We start from the raw sequence: 25436 nt of genomic DNA, 5'->3' as shown, positions 1-25436 counted from the left end.
TTGTGTTAATGTGCAGTGTGTGTGTGTGTGTGTGTGTGCGTGTGCGCTGGTGTTTCAGCTGCATGTTGCTGCTGCTGGCCTTCTGCCTTTTCATGAGGAATGATCTCCGCTGCTTCTTCTACTGTCTTCTCAACCTGCTGCTGATCCTTCTATGGACACAGATTGAGTAAGTACCGTACGCTCGCTTTTACACTTTTTCACTTTTTCACTTTTACACCTCCGTGCACCAGGAAAAACAGGTTTGGGAGGAATTTGTCTGAAACTAAAGGAGTTAAAAGGCATTAGTGTTTGCAGAAATTCACCTTTGAGTTTAGAATTCAAAACATTGCACAAAATGACTAAAAAATGCACAAAATGAAAGAACATTACACAAAATGACTTAAAATACACAGGAATAACAATAAAAACTCCCAAAATGACTCCAAACATACACAAAAACAACAACAAAAACCTGTAAAATGATTCAAAAACACTTAAAATGAAAGATCATTACACAAAATGATTTAAAAAACAACAACGGAAATGAGTAAAATGATTAAAAAACACACAAAATGCCTCAAAAGCGCACAAAATAAAAGAACATTACACAAAATGACTTCAAATATGCATGAACAACAGTAAAAACTCACAGAATTTGCAGAAATTCACCTTTGAATTTAGAATTTTGTATAGATTCCTAATCCTAATGTGAAATAAGTAAGTAATAAGTAAAGATGATTAGATGCTGTCCTTTAAAAACATTAACAGTCATCTATTTCAGAGATTTCTCTCACAAATTCATTATACTCTATACTCTACTCAATGGTACGACTAGTTTTAGCATTACATTGATTTTTTTCAGATAGTTTACTACATATTTTCTATCGTTTTAGCTAAAGTTATGATTCAATATGAGCGTCAATCGGCTTTCCCTCATCAGATGTCATCACAGGCTGTTAAACTTCCTGAAATCATGTTAAACATGCTTCAAAAACTGCGAAGAAAATGTTTAAAACTGTGGATATGGTTAAAAAAAACATGTAGATCTGATTGTCAGATAGTTATTTCCATTTTAGGAGGTGAAGTCCAGAATATTGTGAGATTTTGTAGCGTGACGATTACCCACTCATTTCTGTGGAGAAAGTGTGTAAATGTGTGGTATTGTCCTAAAAACATGCATGTGAGGGTACTTTCCATGTCATATTGTAAATTGCACGAAAACATACATAATGGCTCAAGAAACCTGCAAAATATCAGCAAGAGAAGCACAAAATGACTGAAATGCACACAAAATGACAACAGAAATGCAAAACATCAACAAAAAACTCAAGAAGTGACTCCAAAAGTACACAAAACAAGAAGGAATCATTCTAAAACACACAAAATGAAGGAACATTACACAAAATGACTTCAATTATACATGAATAACAACAAAAACTCAGGTAAATTAGGGATTATAACCAAATCCAGGACACTTTTTTATTTTATTTTTTCTTTGTTGTGTTACGTATTTTTTGCAATTTTGTGTATTTTTCTATCATTTTGCCAACATTTTGTACATTTTGGGACAATCTTGTGTATTTTATGGTTTTTTTAATGTCATTTTCTGTTATATTTTTGTTGTTTTTGTGAATTTTTCTGTTTTGTTGACATTAATTTTTTTTTGAGGTTAGTTTGCTAATTTTAGTTGACATTTGGTATGTTTTGAAGTCATTTTCTGTATTTTGTTGTGATGTGAATCTTTTTTTTAAACGTTGTATGTTTTTGGGCCATATTGTGTGTTTTTCTGTCCTTTTGCCTACACTCTGTTGATATTTGCTATAAAGAATTATCTCATCAACTCCTATAAAAACAGAAAAACAGTGCCATTTTTAAAAAATTACTTATTTTGATCTCATCAATTCAGAAAAACCGCAACTTATTTTCTTCAGTGAATGCAATAAGCTTCCATAGTAATGTGTATTGTGCAGTAATTTACTGATTTATTGCCTGTTGCATCCTCAGTAATAAGCAGAAGGTACACGTTAGGTTCCCCCGAGGGTTAAATCACGTTTAAAGTGCTTAAACACATTATAGTACAGTGGTAGGATGGACAAAAGTGTCTTAATTGTGCTGTCAAAGTAAAGATAACAACATGGTTCGGTGCAGGAAGTGGTGAGTGTGTCGCTGAGAAGAATGTGTAGTGTGTAATGTGTACTTCTTTTATGATGAAAGTAACCTTGTTTCCTCATACATTAGTATGCAGGAAGCTAATGTTAGCTTTAGCCACTCGGCAAAAACCCACCTGAGAGTAAAACGACTCTTTTCCTGATTGTCTGTTCCAGTTTTGATTTTTTTTTTTTTTACCTTAAATTGCATCAACTCATCTAATTGTGGTGTTTTACATTTTACCACAAAGCCTTCCCAGATGGTGAATCTGTGCTGATAATTATCGGGAGGTTTTTCTTTCTAATGATACACCGCTTCCACCTCAGCCTGAGCGAACTATCCACATTCCTGTGTCATGCGTTATTACAAAAACTTTCAAGCACTTTTTGTAGTTAATGTTGAGAATGGTTTCATTGGTTAGATTTGTTCAGAAGGACGACTTTAAGACAAAGAAAGACAAATTAAATTTACTAAAAGCCTGTGAAGGTTGTGATGACCAAGCTGTCTGGACGCAATGTGTATTTTTGCATATGCATGAGTAGGCGTAAACGCAGCAGTAGCAGTAGCAGTAAATCATTAACAGACTTCCTTCTCCTCATCACCTCTTATGACCACAGAAATAGTCCATTTAAGGTGATAGTCCATTGTTTTTTTCCTACCCCTGCGTCGCATTGGATCACAAACGTCAAATCATCCAATAAAGGTGGTACAAGGTGGTATAACAGATACTATAAGTGAAACTGATTGTGAGCACTCATGCTGCGCTGCAGGGAAGTAAACGCTCAACTATCAGCTGAGTTAGGGCTGGGCGATACGGACCAAAACTCACATCTCAATTTTTTTTTCTCAAGATAGCGATATACCATATTAATCTTGATCATTTTATTTCAAATAAAGTCTGACCAGAAAGACTTTCTGGGTAAATTCAATGATCCAAATGGTCTTTTCCTCCTCTAAGGGACAGTACGTGTGAGTGAGTTCTGTAGTGTGGCCTATTTAGGGGAAGGTCTGGGTTAGGATGCACTCAGCAATCCATCAAAGTGTGCTTTTTATGCTGTTCTGAGAAGTAGTGAAAACAGAGACTGCTAAAACAAGTATTTTAAAACAAAATAAGCTATTAAAATATATATATCAATATAGGTGATATTGTCATTTTTTATATCCCCCAAATCGTCCATATAAAAAACTCATTATATTTCAAATCTTGATAAATCACCCAGCTCTAAGCCAAGTCAACTGTTTCAGACATTCACATAAGCTGCTATGCCACATCCTAATCATCCTAACCATACTAATAGTATATATAGTGCAGCAGATTAATTGCATATTTCAAGAGAATTGTTCACTTTAGTATAAAAGCATAAATTTGGCACAGATGCTCTCTACGGGCCACTATTTTGGAAAAACATTGGCCACTCAAAAATTCAACATGGCTGCCATTTTTCAAGAAGGCCGCCATTGCTCTTCAATGGTTATTATATAACAAAAAAATGCTTGTATCGGGCCAAACGAGGGGTAAGCAGAAAGGTGTGGTATGGTCCGCCCGAGTCTCAATATGTGCATCCCCCCAGGTAGAGTTAGGACTGCGCCCGCTAAAGGCGAAACATTCAATCACGGTGCAAAAACCTGCTTATTTTGTAAAAAATGTTGCACCGAAGGATGCGTTTTATTCCCCCTAGTCCGAATATGTAGTTTGTTTTTGGCTAGAGGCCAAATTATGCCCGCAGGAGGCCGCGGAAGTTTGGTGTCAGGGATAACCACGATCAATGGGGGAAAGCAGTATCAAAGTCGCTCCTTTTGCTCATACTCCTCTTAGGTTACCTTTAGTGCAGGAAAACAAACTTCCGCGGCCTCGGGGGGACCAGATCTTTCAGGTGACACCTCATTTAGCCCGATCTGAGCATTTTTTGATTTTTCCAAAGTTTTTTGAGGCGATTGAGTATTTTGCCTCTCACGGGCGCAGTTCTAACTCTACCCGGGGAGGATGCACATATTCGGACTCGGGTCATCTTAAAAAACGGCCGCCATATTGAATTTTTGAGTGGCCAACACCTTTTTCCAAAATAGTGGCCCTTAGAGAGTATCTGTGCCAAATTTCATGCTTTTATACCAAAGTGAACATTTTTTTTTACTAATCTACTACACTACACAGGATTAGTTCATTTAAGGTGATAATCCATTGTTTTGTCCAACCGCTGTGTCACGTCAGATCATCCAATAAAGGTGATACAAGGCGGTATAACGGCTACTAAGAGTGAAACTGATTGTGAGCGCTCACGCTGCGCTTCGGTTTTTCTAGATTTGGAGCGTAAAGTTATTAACTGTAATATCAACCTGCCTTCGCTATGTTTATTTTAGCTGTGAGGTAGTTTGAAAGGGAGCAGCTCACATTTTTATGTAGGGTAGGAGGAGCCAGGATTGTCAGGAGGAGGAGTTTCTCCCCTTATGATGTCATAAGGGGGGAAAAATCCAACTGGCCCGTTCGGAGCTGACTTTTTACAAAATGTGGAATAACAAGGGAGAGAGGAAACTTTGGCCGTCTGAATGAGGCTAAAGGAATGTATATCGTGGATTTATTTATTTTTTTTCTTAAGAATTTTATATTTTGATAGGACTTCAAGATGACTATTGTAATTTGCACTATATAAATAAAGTAGAATTGAATATCACTGTAGCAAAGCCATTATAAGTGATTTTTTTTTAGGCTGGGCTACCGGACTAAAAACGCCACTCACTTGTTCTTCTTCTTCTACTTCTTGCTGTGTACACTAGTTAATATCGCTACTCCTCTGTTGTTCATGAACGGATCAGGCTGAAGTTTGGTAGGCATAATCTATGGATTTGGGGCCCCACTGGACGCTCGGAGCCCAGTGGGGCCCCTAAAGAAAAAAACCCAAAAGTCGATTTATTTGCAAGTCAAATATTGTGACGGTTGGTGGTACCAAATCATTGGCACATACCAATATATAAATGGGGCAAATCACCCCATACGTGTCATGGGGCGCCAGGAGGACCCCGGGGGCCCCATTTGTCAAATGACTACTCCTCTGTTAGTTCTCCTTAGATTGGAATGCAGTTTGGTATGAATACTCTATGAATGACTATGATGAGACGCTCGGAGCCCTTTTTTTAAAAATGGGGCCACCCCCCATTTCCGGTAATTTCCAAAGTTATGGTAACATAGTCGTGTGATAAATTGTTTCAAAGGTAATTCAATGAAGATTACGATTATGCCTCGCACAATTTTACTAGCCCCCCCCCCCCCCCCCCCCCCCTTTTTTTTTGCCAATTTCCATTAAAGTCGTTTTCTGATTTATTTGTGAGTCAAATATTACGACAGTTGGTGGTACCCAATCATTGACACATATCGATATATGAATGGGGCCCATTAATCCGTATGTGCCACGGGGGCGCCTGAGGGCCACCAGGGGACTGAATTCTCGGGAACGTGGTACGTGCTATTCGGCGCGGAGACTTTCGACGGGCTCAGCTGTAGTTCATCCAAACTTCTTCATAATACTGCCCCTTTAATAACTGAATTATTTCCATATTCCGACACTCAACTTGTTGCGCAGAATTGCCTGATTTGGCCTAAAATTGCCCCATCCCCGACCATTGCAATAGATAAATTATAACAGAGTGTCTTAATTAAAAAAAAAAAAAAACAGATCTTTAAGATGTTTTAAAGAAAGGTGTGAAAGTGGTTGTGTTGACATTGTTTGAGCAGTGTTTTTATTTATACAGGAGCTTAGGGGGAAAAAGGCCTTTTTTACGTGTGTGTGTGTGTGTGTGTGTGTGTGTGTAAACTGATAAACTGAAACATGTGTTGGCCACATTCTGCCAGCGCTCCGTCTTTCTTCAAAGGACGCTCGACATTTAATCCCCCGTCACTAACTCTGAACTCCACACAGTTCGTCAAAGGAGCCATTGTGGCCGCTTCCCCAACTCTGTGTGTGTGTGTGTGTGTGTGTGTGTGTGTGTGTGCGTGCGCGTGCGTGTGTGTGTTATAAATTTTATTTGTAATGCACTTTACTTTTGATACCAAATCTCAAAGTGCTACAACATTAAAACAACATATATTAAAATACAGGACTAAAAACAAGCATTTGCTGTTAAAAAGAGACAGGACTAAAAAGAGGCATTAACTGTTAAAATAAGCTTGCGTAATAGGGTGAGTTTTAAGTTTTTCTTAAAAGCGTCCACTGTTTGGGGGCCCTGAGGTGGTCTGGGAGGGTGTTCCACAGGCGGGGGCAGCAGCTTCAAAGGCCCTGTCGCCCATTGTTTTGAGCCGTGTCCTGGGCGTGACCAGATGGTGCTGTTGGCCTGACCGGGTCCTCGTTGAGGTGTGTGGTGTGAGCAGTTCAGTGAGGTAAGTGGGGGCCACACCGTGCAGACAGTGATGGGTGTGCAGGAGGATCTTATATTCTATGCAGGACTGAATGGGGAGCCAGTGCAGTGTACGGAGGATGGGGGTGATGTGCTTGTGTTGTCGCACCCTCATCAGGACCCTGGCAGCACTGTTCTGAACATACATGTGTGTATTCAGCAGCTCTGATAGGTTTATGATGCTGGTTTCCTGTGCTGCTTTGTTTACGTGCCGTGGTGCAGAAATGCACGACTTTTATCACATGGTCACATCGTTATCATTGTCTGATCCAAGGGCAGCATTCTATCATAGCATTTGTGGTGTAGTTTTGGGTGTTATTTTCTGTTTGGGTTGTTTCTCCCCGTGTTTCGGAGTCATTTTCTTTTTCTGTAATTTTTGTGAATCTATTATTACTTTATTACTTTTTCGAGGTGATTTTGTGTATTTTACTGTCTTTTTGCTCATTTTAGTTGACATTTTGTATGTTTTTAGGGTCATTGTATGTATTTTTTTTAGTTGAGTTACATACTTTTTGTATTTTTGCTTATTTTTCTGTCATTTTGTTGACATTCTATATGTTTTTAGGCCATTTTATGTGTTTCTCTGTCATTTTGTGTATTTTTCTTGTCATTTTGCATAGTTTTCTATCATTTTGTTGACATTTGGTATGTTTGAGAGTTATTTTGTTGTCTTTTTCTGTATTTTTGTTGTGATGTGAATTTTTTAATATAACATTTTAGATGTTTCTGGGTTATTTTGTGTATTTTTCATTCATTTTGTTTATCCTTTGTATGATGTTTGAGTGATTTTGTCCTTTCATGTGTTTTGGGTAACATTTTGTGTGTTTTTCTTTCATTATGTGTGTTGGTGTTGTTTCTCCCTGTGTTTTGTAGTCATTTAGTGTATTTTCTTTTCATTTTGTATGTTTTTAGGGTAATTGTATGTGTTTTTTAATGTTGTTTTACGTATTTTTTATTTTTATACTTATATACTAATTTTCGTGTATTTTGTTGTCTTTTTCTGTCAGTTTTTGTTTTCTTTTTGTTGTTTTGTGATTTTTTTCGGTCACTTTTATGACATTCTATATGTTTTTGGTTCATTTTGTGTGTTTTTTAAGCTGTTTAAGTTTTTTTTGTAATTTTACGTACTTTTCTGTGATTTTGTTGAAGTTTTGTATGTTTTTGGGTCATTTTGTTTTCTTTTTGTTGTTTTGTGAAATTTTTCCTTATTTTGTTGACATTCCCAGGTCATTTTCTTTTTAATTTTTTGTTTCTGTCATTTTGCTAATATTGGTATGTTTTGAAGTCATTTTGTGTATTTTGTCCTTTTCTGTATTTTTTGTTGATATGTGAAAGTCTTTTTTGATGTTTTTGAGGAATTTTGTGGCATTTTGCTTAATTTTCTGTCATTCTGTCTAATTCTGTTGGCATTTTTTGTGTTTTTGGGGTCATTTTGAGTATTATGTTCTCTTTCTCTGTCATTTTTTTTACTTAGTTTTTTGTGACATTTTGTTGACATTTCGTTTGTTGTTGGATTCATTTTATACATTCTTTAGTTATTTGGTGTGGTTTTTCTAACTCGATTTCTGTATTTTTTTTTTTGGGGGGGGGGCTACAACCATTTGCCATGTCTACAGTAGTGCTTTGGTTTGTGTCTCTTGGCTGTAAAAAAAAAAAGAAAGAGTTGTACTTTTTTCGACCTCTTTCTGCTGAAATGTGAGATGTGTGTCGTTTCATCACTGCAGCAGGAAATGAGTCGTCAAGTCGTCGGTTTCTGCATCCGGAGCAAAAAACTGAGTTTCAAGGAGGAGCGAATGCGTTTTTCCAGTTTCGATGAAAACACATTTTGTTCACACATCGACTCATAAAACGCCCGATTCAGCTCGCTCACTCATTCACCTTCAAAGCTGCAGAAGAAACGGCCCTTGTTGCTCATTTATTCTACGAAATAGTCGATGTTTGCCACATGACGCCAGACTCATGACATTTGGGGGAGTTACGGTACATTATTCTGACATTTTGAGATTTAAATGGAGTGGATTCTTCGTTTAAAATGAACCCAGCAACCATTCTTTTCATCTCTAGATTAAATTTCGTGTCTGATTTGAGTGCGACCACTTCACACTTTTGTGAGTTTTGTGCGTTTTTTTGGGATGTGTGTGTGTTCAGAGATTTGCACTTTGGTAAAAGCAGCTGCACAAAATCCACTAAAAGAGCCTAAATACAGACCCTTTTCTTACTGACTTTGTTCATTTAAATGCAGATTAACGTTGATATGTAGAAGCGGTTTGATTCATCTACGAGTTAAAACCTTTATTTTATTTAAATAATCCATAATATAACTTTACCTAGTTTAGACCAGAGGTTTTTTTTTTGCTGTTTGCACTGTCATGGAACCAAAAAACTTACATAGTTTATTCTGCTTTTATTTTGAAGGGGGTTTATTAATGATTACATTTCAAAAACAGGTTTACTCCTGTCACTATTTCATGGTTAATCACTCTTTTTTTAGGATTAGGCTTTTTTGGGTCAAAGCTTGTTTTTAAAGGATTCTTTTTTTTCTTCTTGTTGTTTTACATGATTTTTGTAATTTATTTTGCATGCTTTTCTGTCATTTTCTGTTTTGTTTTTTTTTTTGTGAATTTTTCTGTCATTTTGTTGACTGGATTTTAATGTGATTTTATTTAGTTTTTTTAAGTTGTTTTATGTTTTGTAATTTTGTTAACATTCTACATGTTTCGGTCATTTTGCAAATATTTGTTGACAACATTGAAAACCTTTATTTTCTTTAGATAATCCATAAACTACAGTCTCAAAGACACATATTGGAGATTTATTGAATATAACTTTACCTAGTTTAGACCAGAAGTTGGGGATCAGTGAGTTTCAGTGAGTCATGGAACCAAAAAAGTGTATTGTGTTTTTATTTTGAAGGGGGGTTTATTTATGAGGTTAGTGTTGTTTTTCCCTGTGTTTTGGAGTCATTTTGTGTATATTGTTGTCTTTTTCTGTTTTCTTTTTGTTGTCTTTTTGTCATTTTGTTGACATTTCATTAGTTTGTGGTGTCATTCCGTGTCAGGATTGCTGGCATTTCGTAATTTTGCTGTAATTTTGTCTGTTTTTCTGTCATTTTGTTTACCCTTTGTATGTTGTTTGAGTAATTTTGTCATTTTGTGTCTTTTTAGTGTAGTTTTGTGTGTTTTTCTGTCATTTTGTGTGTTTTTTTCAGGTATTAAAGTCATACTGGTTGAGAACCACTGACTCTTTTTATTCATGGTTTAATACAAAGATCTTCATATGACACAAAGCCAAATTTTGGGTGTCATCACAGCGGGCGGATGCTGGATTTGCGTGTTCTGTACTTCCTGTTTGTCAGCTGCAAACAGGAAGTAGGAGGCGATGTGACAAAAAATGGAGTTATTTTTTCTTATTTAAATTAACCTTCCTATTAGAAATGTCGATATTAGAAATGATTGTATATATTTATCATTACTGTCAGAGTGGTAAAATAATAATTTTTTGAAAAAAATATTTATATGATAATTTTATATGGTTGTTTTTAATTTAATTATTAAAGAAAAATACACTTTTCTGTCATTTCACTCACATTTTGTATGTTTTGTGAAATTTTCTTTATGTTTCTGCATCATTTTGTCTGTTTCTGTCATTTTCCTCATTTTGGTTAATATTTTCTATTAATATTTTATATAACTTTTCTGTCTTTTTGCTGATTATTTGTTTGTTTTTCGGTCATTTTGTATATTGTGTCTGCTTTTTTTAGATTGTTTTGTGAATTTTTCTATTATTTTGTTGACATTCTTTATGTTTTTGGGTCATTTTGTGTTTCTGTCATTTTGCAAATATTTGTTTTTAGGGCAATTTTATTTGTCGTTTTGCATATTTTTGTTGTGATTTTTTTCATAATTTTCTGTGATTTCGTTGACATTTGGTATGTTTAGAAGTTATTTTTTGTATTTTGTTGTCCTTTTCTGTATTTTTTGTTGTGATGTGATTTTTTTTCTTCACATTTTGTATGTTTTTGGGCCATTTTGTGTGCTTTTACATTGCATTAGTTTGTAATGTCATTCTGTATAGCTTTTATTGGGATTTTGTCTGTTTTGGGGGTAATTTTCTGTATTTTTAAAGTTGTTTTACATATTTTTCTGTCAATTTGCTTAATTTTCTGTCAATTTGCCTAATTTTCTGTCATTTTGCTCGTTTCAGTTTAGATTTTGTTTGTTTTTAGGGTTATTGTTTGTGTTTTTCTGTCATTTTGCATAGTTTTTTTTGTGTATTCTGTTGTCCGTTTTGGTATTTTTTGTTACGATGGTTTGAGCTTTGAGACGAGAAGTCCGACCGCTTTGGTCCTAAAGGGAAGGACATGGCAACTATTTAAAAAGCCGTAACATTTAGCAAATCCTGAATTAGCAACAACACCCAAACCATGACTCGTGTGATAGTATGGTGCTCTTGAATGTGTTCACATCACCGTTTCAGGGACTTCCTCAAACCTTGACCAGAAAAGTTCAGTTCCTCTACACAAAGATGCTTTTAGTTTTCATGTCATTTTGACTTTGGGCTGTTGTTTTTATAATTTCTCTCCTTTTGTTGACCTTATTAAGTTTTCAAGGTCATTTTGCTTAATTTTAGTTGACATTTTGTATGTTTTAGGGTCATTGTATGTGTTTTTCTGTCATTCTGTGCAGTTTTTGTCACGGTTTGTATGTTTTGAAGTCCTTTTTTGCATTTTGTTGTCCTTTTCTGTATATCTTGTTGGTCCCCTTTGTCACGTTTTGCGTACTTTTCTGTCATTTTCTGTTTTCTTTTTGTTATTTTTCTAAGTTTTCTGTCTTTTTGTTGACATTTATTATGATTTCAAAGTCTTTTTGTGTATTTTTCTGTCATTTTGCTTATTTTAGTTGACATTTTAGAGTTTTTTAGAGTCATTTTTTGTATTTTTACTGACATTTTGCAATCTTTCTTTGAAATTTGGTATGTTTTGGAGTAATTTTTTGTATTTTGTGGTCTTTTCTATATTTTTTTATTGTGATGTGAATCTTTTTTCTTTTTTAAAAAACGTTGTTTTTCTGCCATTTTGTTTATTGTTTTGTTCTCATTTCATTAGTTTGTGGTGTCCTGTGTAAGTTTTGTTGACATTTTTGGGGTCATTTTATTTTTTTTTCCATTTGTGTTTTTCTGTCATTTTGCTTTTTTTAGTTGACATTTTGGATGTTTTTAGGGTAATTTTATGGGTTTTTCTGTCATCTTTCATAATTTTCTATCATTCCATTGACATTTGGTATGTTTTGAAGTCATTTTGTGTATTTTGTTGTCCTTTTCTGTATTTTTTCTGTTGTGATGGAAATCTTTTTTGTATGTTTTTGGGTCATTTTGCTTAATTTTCTGTCATATCGTTGTCATTTTTTGAGTTTGTGGTGTCCTTCAGATATTCTCAAGTCTTTCGTTCGTGACTGGTGGCCACGCCCCCTTTGTTACAGTTCCTCTTTGTTGATAGTAAATCTCTTATTGTGCATGATTATTAGTCCTCCTTCATGTTTTAATGTGATTCATTCTGCAGGGTGCAGCGTCCAGTGCAGACCAACTGAGCGCTCGTCATGCCGGCCCCGCCTCCTCCTCCACCGCCTCCAGGGGCCCCTCCTCCTCCCACCTTCTCTGTTGTAAGTCTGCAGCTCTCCTCCATGTTTCTGTCACATTTTGCAACAGTTCCTGGTGTGTTTTTATGCCTTTTGCAGCGGAATTATATGACGGCGTAATAGAGACACTTTAAAATTAAAAGAAATCTGAGCACGATGAGATTAAATTAAATTATGAGATTCAAGTCATAATATTTCAAGATTAAAGTCATATTAATTCGAGAATAAAGTAGTAATTTTATGAGAAAAAAGCCGTATTGTTACCTGTCAAGCAGCACAGACAAGATCCTTTTTGTATTTCGATTTTATTCTCATAAAATTACAACTTTAATATCCTAAAATGACGCCTTTATTCTCGAAATAATATGACTTTAATCTAGAAATATTATGACTTTAATCTAAAAAAATATACGAATTTGTTAAGATACGACTTTATTCTCATAAAATTACAAGTTTATTCTCTAAATATTATGACTTTAATCTTGAAATATTATGACTTTATTCTCATAAAATTATGGCTTTTTCCTCAAAATATTACGACTTTAATCCTGAATTATTATGACTTTAATCTCATAAAAAACTTTTTTCTCGAAATAATAAAACTTTATTCTCGAAATAATGCAACTTTAATCTTGAAATATTATGACTTTAATTAAAAAAAATTATGATTTTTTTCTGATGTGACTTTATTCTCATGAAATTACAACTTTATTCTCATAAAATTACAACTTTATTCTCATAAAATTACAACTTTATTCTCATAAAATTACAACTTTATTCTCATAAAATTACAACTTTATTCTCATAAAATTACAGCTTTATTCTTGAAGAAATTATGAAATATTTCTATATCCTTAAAATATTACAACCTTATTCTCTAAAAGTTACAACTTTAATCTGGTAGTGCCCCGGATCTAATGTGGCCCTAATATTCCATGGTAGAATTAAAATGAAGTGCATCATCCTCCTGTTTCAGGCGAACACAGAGAAGCCGAGTCTGAGTCGGTCGGAGCAGCACGGGAGGAGCGCTCTCCTCTCTGATATCTGTCATGGAACCAGACTGAAGAAAGTCGCTACGAATGATCGCAGTGGACCCGCCCTGGACAGTAAGTCAAACACATGAATAAATATAAAGGTTTTCATTCCTCATTGGAAGTGTCCATGTTTCCCACCACACACACTTGCCACACTTTAAATAAATGTTACACTTAAATATATATGTGAAATCTAAATGCTAAATCTAAATGTTGAATCTAAATCTAAATGTTAAATCTAATTGTAAATGTTAAAATCTAAATCTAAATGTTAATGCTAAATCTATATGTTGAATTTGCATATTAGCTAAATCTTTGATTTAACATTTAAGATTTAGATTTAGATTTAATATTTTACATTTAGATTTAACTGATTTAATTGACAATAGATTTTTACGAGAAAAAAAAATATCACAAATTTCACAAATATTGCTGTAAATCTGGTTAAAAAAAAAAAAAAAAATCACACATTTTTTAAACGTTGTTTGTTGCTAAATCTTGTAATAAATTGCTGTTTATTTTAGCATGTGCAACTTTACAATCTTCACCCCATAGAACTCTAGACTTTGATTTCCTTTTCAGAACCCAAGGGGAGTCGAGCAGGAGGAGGAGGAGGAGGAGGAGGAGGAGGAGGAGGAGGAGGAGGAGGAGGAGGAGGAGGAGGAGGAGGTGGTGGAGGTGGTGGAGGTGGTGGAGGTGGAGGAGGGTATAGTGGAGGTTCTCCTGCTGGTTTAGGAGGCCTTTTTGCAGGAGGGATGCCCAAACTGAGGTCATCAGCCAACAGAGACTCCACTGGTGAGAAATGACAATGAAGATAGAAAACGTCTACTTCTCTTTTCATGAAAACTGAGTTAAAAAACAAAAACAAAACTTCTCCGCAGACTCAGCACCCAGCCGAGGGCCGGTTCTCCCTCCCGGAGGTCGACCTGGTGGCCCCTCACCCTTTGGTGGAAGTGGAAGCCTTCCCGGTCCTCCAAAGCTTCCAGGAACCCCCGCTGGAGTCCGTAGCCACGTCCCTGACCTCCCCAAGGGTCGCCCCAACCTTTCATCCAGACAGGACAGCCCTTCAGGAGCCCCGCCTCCCGTACCCAACACGCCTCGACCCAGTCAGACCTTCCCGCCCCGTCCTAGCCCCGTCTCAGTGTCTTCCCCTCCAGGACGACATGGGCCTCTCCCGCCGCCACCAGTGGGGAATAGCTCAGGGCCCAAAGCGTCACCGCTCAACAGCAGCAGATCTCCAGGAGGGAGGCCCCCGCTGCCGGACGACCGCCCCCCGCCCCCGCCAGCCCCGCCCGGAGGCCATCGGCCGCTGATGCCTCGTGACATGCCCCCTCCCCCTCCTCCGTGTGCCAACGCCAAACCTTCCCCTCGTTCCTCACCGGGTGGCGGCGCTCCTCCAGTTCCGCCTGGACGACCGGGCCCCCCTCCCGTCCCCCCCAGCCCACTAATAGGAGAGGACCCGAACACTCCACGCCTCCCACAGAGGATCAGCTCGCTGGGCAGGTAATGATCACGTCTGTTCTCGGCTTCAGTGGAAATTAAGCTAAAATCGGACATTTCTCTTCCTTTTCCCAGTAACACTCCCACTGCGTCTCCTGGCCGGACTGGACCCCACCCTCCACCACCCAACGAGAGGCCGCCCTCTCTGGGGAGGAGCCAGTCGTTCGGGCGAACAGGTGAGTCTCTCTGATTGGCTCAAGCACAGGTCACATTTTAGTCCCGCCCACCAAACAACAGGAGACTGTGAGGCTGTGTTGGAAATGTCCCACTAACGTACTATGCACTACCAACTCAATGAGTATATACTGTCTACTATAAGTATGACTAGGATGATGAGCGTTCCCACTGAAGTATACTTCCAACTTTCCCAAGATGCATTTGGAACCTACAATGACAAAAACCTGAATCACACTGAGGCTAAATATCTCTGTTGATTCTCCAACTTTGAAATTTCTGAAAAAAGTGGATGTTTGATTTTTAACTTAATGCTGTTCCCACGACCATTTTACATTCCACTCGCAATGCATCATGGGTCGGTTGAGAATGGCTGTGTTGTAAATGTCATACTCATACTCAGTCTGATGTCAGAATGAGTATGTAGTGCATTTACATTAAATAGTATACAAAGTTTGAGTATGTGAAAAATACCTGGATGAATACTATATGGGGACATTTTTTAAGTTAATAAATAAGTATTTTTTTAAGTTGGCAGGCATGAGAGGACTGGAAATGATAAAAACTATAGAAATAAATCTATTCAGGTGCCACTTAATTAGTGTTTTTCAACCGTGGGGTCAGGACCCCATGTGGGGTTGCCTGAAATATTCTGATAAATTACAATAGATTTTTTAAATTATTTAATTATTATTCTTTTTTTTTTTTTAAGATAACACACAATCATAAACAACTGTATTTATATGCTTCCGCTTTGGGAAATATAAATCTAGTTCAACTAAATTGCATTAAAAAACAGTCTGATCTCAAACACAATCAATAACTTTGGGGTTGTCAGAAATTCTCGATATCAAAACATGGTCACGATCCACTTATTTACAAAATAAAATCCTTAAAATGTGTATTATCACGCATTGATTCTATCATTATGATCTATATTGATTTTTTTTTTTTTGTTTTTAAACCGCTAATTGTGCCACGGAATTCTGACAATTTATATGGCAAATTTTTAGAAAATGTGTTGCAAAGTCAAGGAATTTTCATCAATTGCTTAACATTCAGGAATTTTGTTTGAATTTGATGCTTTTTCCTTCACAAAAAGATGGATTTTTCTGATCCGGCCCACTGTAGGTCAACCTGAGTCGTATGTGGCCCTTGAACTAAAATGAGTTTGACACCCCTGTTGTAAAGGTTCATCATGAAGCAAGTAGGGATGGGAATCAAAAACCAGTTCTTTTTGAGAACTGGCTCCTAATGATGCAATTCCTAGGAATCGTTTGTTTACTTGCCTGTCAATTCCGCCTTCCTGTTCCTCTTACGTCGCAAATACGTAACGATAAACTCCTCCGGGTCCTGTATATTGTGTGTTTATGCTAGCACCAAGTGAAGCTCCCTCCACCGCATACAGACCCTTTCCAAAAAATTAGAATATCATGGAAAAGTTGTTTAATTTCCATAATTCCATTCAAAAAGTTAAACTTTCATAGATTATAGATGCAGGGACCACAATTTAAACAATTTCAAATATTTATTTGTTTATTTTTACATAAATTGGGCTTCTATCTCATAAAACCCATGAAAATAGGAATTTAAACACTTAGAATACTGTGAAGAAATGACCATTTACTTCTCAGTGTTTGCAGAAAAAAAGAGGAGAAGAAGGACTTGGACTGTTGGCCAGTCTTTTCTGATGAAAGTAAAGTGTTCCTTTCATTCTGGAATCAAGGTCCAAGGGTTTGGAGGAAGACTGGTGAGGAACAGAACCCCCAAGTGTGTATGTTGACAGTCAGTCATGATTTGGGGTGCAGTGTTCTGTTCTTCACAGTATTGTAATTGTTTGAATTCCTATTTTCGCTGGTTTTATGAGCTGGAAACCCAAATTATGTAAAAATAAACAAATAAATATTTGAAATCTTTTAAATTGTGGGCCCTGAATCAATAATCTATGAAAGTAACTTTTTAATGGAATTATATTTTATGGGGCGGGTAAAAGCTCAGATGACAAACCCACAGAGACAGAACTGAATTTAACTGTTTTATTAAATAACCAAGGGAGCTGGCAAGACCTGGGGTCCGCTAGAAAGAGCGAGGCTTAACTCAGTGTCCAGGGAGGTGGGGCCGAGGGTGAATCTGGCAGACAACGGAGCGAAGACAGAGTCTGATGCTGACAGGGACAGGATGGCTGGGGATTCCGAGAGGCAGAAGATTCAGGCAGGAATGAAACAGATGGAGGCGGGCAGACAGACGAGCAGGAACAGGCAGAGGCGGGACAAGACAGAAGCCGAACCAACGGAGATTTCTCTTAGTAGAGCTCTGAGTGATTCATACGATCTGGCCCTGACTGATGTCCAGGGTGATGCCTTTATGGGGCTGCTGATTGCATCCTGCAGGTGGAACTCATCAGCAATCAGGCCACTCACAGCACCACTGAAAAACAGAAAGGAAAACAGGGAAACAGCGCCCCTAAGTGGCGCTAGAGATGGAGGGCGTGACATTATGTAAATTAAACAACTTTTTCATGGTATTCTAATTTTTTGGAAAGGGTCTGTTTTAGTTTGCTGTCCACCGCGAAGAATCCCCCTCTTCCATACACAGCTGTGCTGTCCTTCGTGCTGTGTTTGTAGCGTCTCTGTTGCTATGCTACTGACTTCCGGGTTTTGTACACTCGCACTAAAGTTGCTTCTTGCACTGACTTTTTTTCCAAAAACAACAAACTTCCACAAGAACACACACCTCAGCTCCAGTTTATATCCTCATAACAAGTCAGACACGGGAGACGGACCGGTACTGATCATTGTCTTTAGTTTGTTCTTTCACACACACACGCACACACACAGCTGATGACATCACATGTAACAACGGGGACGGCGTCTCTGAAGGTCCATTTATAGAAATGTAAATAAAGGCTAGATGAAAGCTTTATCATTTAAATACATAACAATAAGTGCAGCTGTACTTTTGGTTAATATGTTCTTTTTTATATGTTTGTTTTATGTCTGAATTAGATTTGGATCAAGTTGTTCAAGTTCAAAAGGAACATTGTAAATATTCTCAAATGTTTGTAGCCAAAATGTGTCATTTATTGTAATAATAATAATAGCAATAATAATAATAATTAATCAATTTGATATATTGCTTTTGTATATATTATTATCCAGTGAAAACAATCTATACCTGGTGGATTAAAAGAGAGCTGATACCCCTGCATGAAATTAAAGAGACAAAGATAATATAATAAAGAGTTAAAGCAAACAAATCAATTTGTATTATTTAATTCCCTGACTCAATGAGAATCCATAAGAGAACTGGTAAGGGATCGAATCGATAAGCAGTATCAATAATGGAATCGGAATCGCTAAATTCTTATCAATTTCCACCCCTTGAAGCAAGTTAACTTAGTGATATTTGACATTAACGGGAGGATAATTGTAGGTAACTATTTTTACTCATAATAACCCCTTTGTTCAACTTATTGAGATTTCACTGCAACAAAGTGCTGGACATTAAAGCGCTAACGTTTTGAGCTTTTATTCCCAAAGGTCCACTTCCTCCCCCGCCACCGTCAGGACGATCTTTCGGGGGTAACGTAAAGTCACCGCCCACTCCCGCTCCCATTGGTCGACTTGTTCCTGAAGTACCTCGCGGAGGACCTGGTGGAAGACCGCCCCTGCCTCCTGATAGGCCGGCGATAGGAGGAGCTCCTCCCCCTCCGCCTCCACCAATGGGAAACGGCTTCCAAAACTCTCACCATAACCTGCTACAAGGTGTGAAATTATATAGTGATTAAAGCATTATTTATGTATTTATTTTCTAAGGACACTGATGTGTTACACATCAGGGCTACAAAGCGTATAATGAAATATAGCGACACCTGGATTCCAATCTTCAACATATAACATTTATTAAACAGTGAGGTTTGATAAATGATAAATCAAGCTATAAAAAAATATTAATTAATATAACAAAAAATAATACAATTGAATTTGTAAAATGCTTGCCACTACACCAAAAGCCATATTGTAACCTATTTTCATCACCTTTTCTTGCCATATTTTTGCTCCTTTTAATGCATGTTTGCTACATTACTCTCATTTCTGACATTTCTCCCTCAAATTTCAATGCCTTTTCTGCACATTTTTTCCTCTTTCAAGACATTTTTAGCACTTATAAACCCTTCTCACCAATTTTCCACCTAATGTCACATATGTCGACATTTTCAACCCTATTTTTAACCCCTTTTTACTTTTTTATTTGGCCATTTTGCAACTTCCTATGTGCCATTTTTGCCCATATTGACACATTTTTTGTTTTTTCAGATTTGAGCTTCCTTTTGCCATTAAATATCAATTTTACCTAATTTTTGTCAGTTTTTGCTTGTTGTTTTACACTATTACTCAATTTTTGTCGAGTCTTTAACCATTTTGTGCCACTTTTCATCCCAATAAGCTACCTTTGGTTGAATAAATAACACTTTTATCCTTTTTCTCTACATTTTGTCTCATTTTGTTCCACATTTTTGCCTTTTTTCACTATTGTTTGCCTCATTTTGCTAATTTAAGCTACGTTTTGCCATTCATACCACTTTTTTTCCTCTTTTTTGCCTTTTTTTTCACTCTTTAGTCCCTTTTCACTCTTATCATGCCACATTTTTGCCACTTTTGGACCATATTTTGCCATCTGTTACTCATTTTTGGTCACTTTACTCATCACTGTTAACTCTTTGTTTACCTTCTCTGAACAACGGCTTCATCAAATGGCTGGCTGTAATTGGCTTTGATCACCATTCAATCAATCAAACTGGACCAATATGTTTTCAACAATGAATCCCTCTGTAAAAAGTGAGGAGATTAATTTTTGTTTTCACGAATGTGCGGGTGTCACATGCCCCACGGGTGAGACGCACCTGGTCGTGGGTCAGATCGCACTGATTTTCAGCATTCATTCTTCCTGCTTTAGTGCTTTTATATTTTATTTTGTAGATATTTCAGTTCAGATTTTCTCCCTGGACTTAAACTCTCACCCTCGGTGTTGTTTCCTCCTCCAACTGTGGTAGAGGAACCACTCATATTATTTTTGTCTTCTCTTCCAACAAACAGAGTTTGGTTTGGACAGCACTGAGGTTAAGATGGGACACTTCCCCGCTGATGGTTTAGAGTTGCATTTCTATGGAGAGCTTCTTTTGAATAGGTTGTATTCATCCTGATGCTGAAGTGTGTGTTCATTTTTTAAATTCTTCTGCCACCAACAGATGAATGGGAAAGTCGCTTCAGGTTTCACCCAGTGTCAGACTTTCCTCCACCAGAGCCCTACGTGCCTTTCCAGAAGACGTACCCGAGCCAGATCGGCAAAACAGACGGGAGAGGTGAGTCACACACACACACACACGCACGCACGCACGCACGCACGCACACACACACACACACACACACACAAAATGACTCACAAAAACACAAAATAACAGTTTAAAACGACTGAAAAAAAAAATCATTGAAGAGCAACACTAACACTTGATGATTCCCAAGAACACGCAAAATGATTACAAAAACACACAAAAACAGAAACCGACATACATGATTACAAAAACACACTAAATTAATTAAATAACACTAACACACAAAACGACTCTGAAAACACACAACTCACATAAAAAAGTACAACAATAACATACAAAATAACTAAATAAAACACAACAAAATCAAATCCAAAAAAACTAAAATAACAGAAAAATATTCAAAATGACACAAAAGAACAAAAGCAACACAACTCCAAAAACACACAAAATTATAAAAAAACAACAACCACAAAAAACCAACAACAAACAACAGTAACACACAAAATGACTGTAAAAACACACTAAATAAGTCCCATAACATAAAAGGGCAACACACAAATTGAATCCAAAACTACAGAAAAACATAGAACCACAAGAGAACAACACGACTCCAAAAACATGTGAAATTACGAAAAAACAAAACAAAACAAAACAAATCACAACAACCACATCAGAAGAACAATAACACACAACATTGACTCCAACAACTCACAAAATTACTCACAAACTACAAAAGCACAGCAACAACACACAAAAGGAAACCCCCAACAAGAGAACAGCAATGTTGAACAAAATGACTCCAGAAAACTGCAAAACAAGAGAAAGACACACAAAAGGACAACAAAAATATCTTAAAATGACCTGAAAATACACAATAGGCAACATTCACACACAATATGACGCTAAAATTCAACGAAGAAAGCAAAAGCTAAAAATGGGAGTGGACGGTTGCCCTACCCTTAGAACACCCTCACTTTTAAAATCACTGCTCCAGCCCTGTCTATTATAAGGCATTAGTGTTATGGTACATTAATGTTATGTTTCATCTCTAATTGTGAACTCTGTGTTCATTTGCTGCTTCTTCAGGTTCTGGAAAGAGGGAGAGAGGCGCTCCTCCTCTTCCTCCCATCCCCAGGTGAAGAAGACACCGCCACGCCTCCGTTCGCCCCTTTTCTCCAGCCCTTTCTCTCTCTCCCTGCAGCGCTCAGCGTGCTTTGAGCCGAAGTACACGTCACCAAGTATCAGAACAGACCCTCCCCCACCCCCCAGGACTGGGTGTGGATACCAAAGGCGGTACAAGTTGCACCTTTGTTGCACCTTTGTGGCCTTTTCTTTGCATTTCTCTTCATGAGAAATGTTTTTTTTTTTCAGCCCAGGGATCTGATCTGATCTGATCTGATCTGATCTGAATGTATTCAAATCTCCTTCTTTCTGCCATCATCACCCAAATGTTACTGTGGGTTTCGCTCAGTGGGCGTGGCTTTTACTGACCAATGAGCTGATGGAGCAGCAGCGGAGGATGATAACCAGCCATGTGCCTTCTGTGTTGGAAATAGAATTATTCATTAAAGGGTACCTGTAGTGAAAATGTTTATAGCAATAGAGCCATGAACCACAGATCAGGAACTGCCATCATCAGCTTCACGACACCTGAAACAGAGCAGAGAGAGAAGGGCGAGGAGAAGACACTGACTGCAGAAAAACATGATACATTATTATCAAGTCAGCCTGTCTTGGCCTTGGGCCTCACTCCCAGTGGCCTAGTCAGCACTTATTATTAAGGTGACAAATCTATTACCGTTTATTGGTAAGCTAACAGCGACTCCAAGGTCTGTAAATGTGACCGTTCACAGACGAGCCCATGTCCGCTCTCGTGGTTAGGTTATGTTATGATTCAGTCCTGTTTATGAGGACTGTAAATCATAACCAGCTACATCAGAATTTGAATCTCTTCCCGTTTATTGAATCAGTAAATGCAACCGTTTACAGATGAGCCCATGTCTGTTATGATTCAGTCCTTAATGTGTTACCAATAAATAAAATGTGTGCACATTTTTATAATAAAACACATTAAAAGGACTTAATGGAACGATTTCATACCTTCAGGCCTAAACTATGTGGAGCCGCCATTTTGGTCAGGATATGACGCACGTTCGTTGATTCCTGTTGACTGTTGCTAGGCAACAGTGTTCCATTGGTTTACAGTTTCTGAACAATGGTGGAGTGTAAAGCTAATGGTTGCTATAACAAGAGGGAAAAAAAAAAACACAAACATTTCTTTTGCGTCTTTGAGCCAAATAACGACACTAAGTCAGTCATCCAGACGTTGGCTCCATAATATTGGTACAGGATACACACTTCAGACAAAAATGTGGCGATATGTGAGACCTGCTTCGAGCCGAGCTAATAGGCTAAGCTAATGGGCACCAAGCTAAAATGACACCTGAAATCAGACACGGTCGCGACAGAATTTCTTCACAGAAAGTCTCAATGCAGCTTGTAAACGTACGTGTTCAGAGCATGACTACATTTCTGCGTACATGGGCGGGTATCATGGCACGAACTGCTCCCCCACCAAATTGTTCCTTCTTACTTTCTTGTGGCTAAATGTTGAGCTGTTACCTTTTCTTTACGTTAGGTGCTGATCCTCGGTGCATCCTCCCGTCCATGAACAGATATCCTTTCACGCAGCTTTCATTACAGTTTCTAACCATATTTGTGCACTTCCACCACCTAACTACTCAGCCATGGCTCGTTTCTGCTGCTAACAACAGCTCTGTCCATTAGGCTAATTCTGATGCTGAGTCGGCGCATACAAGAAGCAGGTAGTTGGTGAGAAAGGTGATATTTAATCCTTTCCTAACATACAACCTGGATGCTGCACTTGATCACTGAAGGAGTGGACACACACTGCTGCTTACAACAATGTAAACACACCTGTTGCACCTCTACCACCCACAGTGAACCATTTATTTAAAGCGACGGGGCGGGCCGATGAAAGAAAGTGCATCACATCCTGTCCAAAATGGCCACTCTCCATAGTTATAAAATCTGACTTGAAACCAAAACAGCAATTCATAAAAATCAAAAACCAGATAAGCAGCGTTTTTCTGTTTTAAAAATAATTATTCTTCTGTTTGTGTGATATTTGGATATTAACGGGAAAGCTATGGACGAGAGCTTCATGTTTTAATCTCACTTTTATTCTTCTGCGTTTGATAAAATGATCTTGTATCATGTTGTCCACCTAACACCGATGGTAGAGAGGCGTAATTTGTGTCAATGACATTTTGTTAAAGTTGTTGATGCTGGAAGTCCCAATCTGTGAATATCGTGCCAACTTTACCAAACCCTGTTACGGTTAAAATAGTATCCAAATAAACTGGTGACTAACTATCAACTGTGAGGCTGGTGCGAGGAGATGTTAGAACTTCTACCATTTGACACTTTTGCAAAAACAATTACAGCTTTTTTTAGGGCAATAAAAACATTTATTTTACATGTTATAAATACCGCTAGCCACCAACGGCAGCCGCCACGCACGGAAGAAATGAGGAGCATTAGATTCATTACACGTCTGGTTCCTTTAGTCACATATCATGTGCATGTTTTACATAACATCTATTTTTTTTGTTTTTTTATTTATGTATTAACGTTTCAATTCACCAGTTCATCAGTAATGTGACTTATGCGTTGCTCTTTTTTTGTGCAGATAGTTAAAGTTCTCCCCCGTCTGGGTTCCCCTCTGTGTGGTTAGCTTATGGAACTCTAGTCCTAGTTTCCACGTAAATATCAAAATTTCACACAAACAGAAGATTTCATTTTAAAACAGAAAAATGCTGCTTTTATGGTGTTTTATTTTTATGTATTTCTGTTTTGGTTTTAAGTCAGTAAAACAAAATAACCACACAGTTTATTAGTTATTTTTAACTACGAATAAGGGTACATGGATTAAAGGTACACATATTTTGTTTATTGTTATGCATTTAACACATTTTTTGTTATATATTTTCACTGCAGGTACCCTTTTTAAAACGGTCACACCTTTCACTCTTCACCGGTGCCTTGAAGGATGGTTTTAAGTTATAATGTTCAGTATTATGTTCTCATGGCTCAGTGTTATCATGTTTTCTGTCCAAGACAATCACACATTGGAAGTCCAACAATCGCCTTGAAGTTGCTTTAACTTGCAGTTTGTGCTTTACCTTGATTGAGCAAAAGGTTGCTTTTATTGATCTGTTCCTTTGAAGTACATATAACGTTTGTATTCTTAAAAACATTATGCATCATCTACAGTTTGTGCAATAAATTCATGCAATTGTGCCATATCACATCTGACGTTCGGTGTATTTGTTTGTTAGCACTTGATGGCTTTAGAAAATGACCAAGGAAAAATGAGTTTGAATGTTTCTCTTGCCTCTTGTGTATTATTGCTGTTTTTTATTTGTTTGGTTATTTTTCTTTTTATTCTGTGCATTTCTCTTGTCATTCTTTGTATTTTTGTTGTTGTTTTGTGTGTTGTTTTTTCTTCTAATTTTGTGTATTTTTGTTGTTATTTTGTGTACCTTTGTTGTTGTTTTGTGTTTTTGTTGCCATTTTGTGTATTTATGTTGTTCGTTTGTTTTTCTTTTCATTCTGTTTATTTTTCCTGTCATTCTTTGTATTTTTGTTGTTGTTAAATTATTAATCAGTCAGATTACTAAAATAATCGGATCAATCTATGTTATTGTTTATAATAGATTATTTCTTCAGTGTGTAGCATTAAAAACAACCAAAATCTGGACAATGATTTGGTTTTTTGTCGTCTTTTGATTCTTTGGCAAAATGATGGATTGACTTCACTGAGAGCGACATCATTTTGGACTTTTTATTCATAGATGACCTCGCCTAATAGTGCAAAATCACCCTCGGAAATGAGTTTGTTATTATTAAACAACTCATTTAAATGAAAAATAAATGTGTAGTAGCCAAAGAAGTTCAAAATACATTGTAATTGTTGCTTTGTTATTCGATACAAAGCTAAGAAAGCTGATAAGTATGTCATTATCCCAGAGGATTAGCTCAGACATTTTTCTACTGCATTTTATTTGAACTATATTTATATTTAAGAAAGTGAAAGTTTGTTTACAATGGTGTGTTGTGTTTTCGTTTAAAAAATTAAATTAAATTAAAAAAATTCAGGGAATATAATTTAAAACAGTAATTATTTTTTTTTAATTGATTACTTAACATTTCAAGGGACCCCATTTA

General features: G+C 37.1%; 1 protein-coding gene across 1 annotated transcript; it reads left to right on the top strand.

The window, feature by feature from the left end:
* On the top strand, positions 1-24517 carry wipf1b (WAS/WASL interacting protein family, member 1b). Its single transcript, XM_028469541.1, has 9 exons — positions 1-166; positions 12071-12170; positions 13123-13252; positions 13820-13975; positions 14062-14683; positions 14756-14856; positions 18394-18618; positions 20103-20216; positions 21273-24517. Exons 2-9 carry the CDS (start codon positions 12108-12110, stop codon positions 21323-21325), a joined length of 1464 nt encoding a protein of 487 aa, XP_028325342.1. The 5' UTR covers positions 1-166; positions 12071-12107; the 3' UTR covers positions 21326-24517.
* The last annotated feature ends 919 nt before the right edge of the window (positions 24518-25436 follow it).

This window comes from Gouania willdenowi, chromosome 15, assembly GCF_900634775.1.
Source record: "Gouania willdenowi chromosome 15, fGouWil2.1, whole genome shotgun sequence".
Taxonomy (NCBI): Eukaryota; Metazoa; Chordata; class Actinopteri; order Blenniiformes; family Gobiesocidae; genus Gouania; species Gouania willdenowi.
This window is presented reverse-complemented; position numbering and strand designations above follow the sequence as displayed.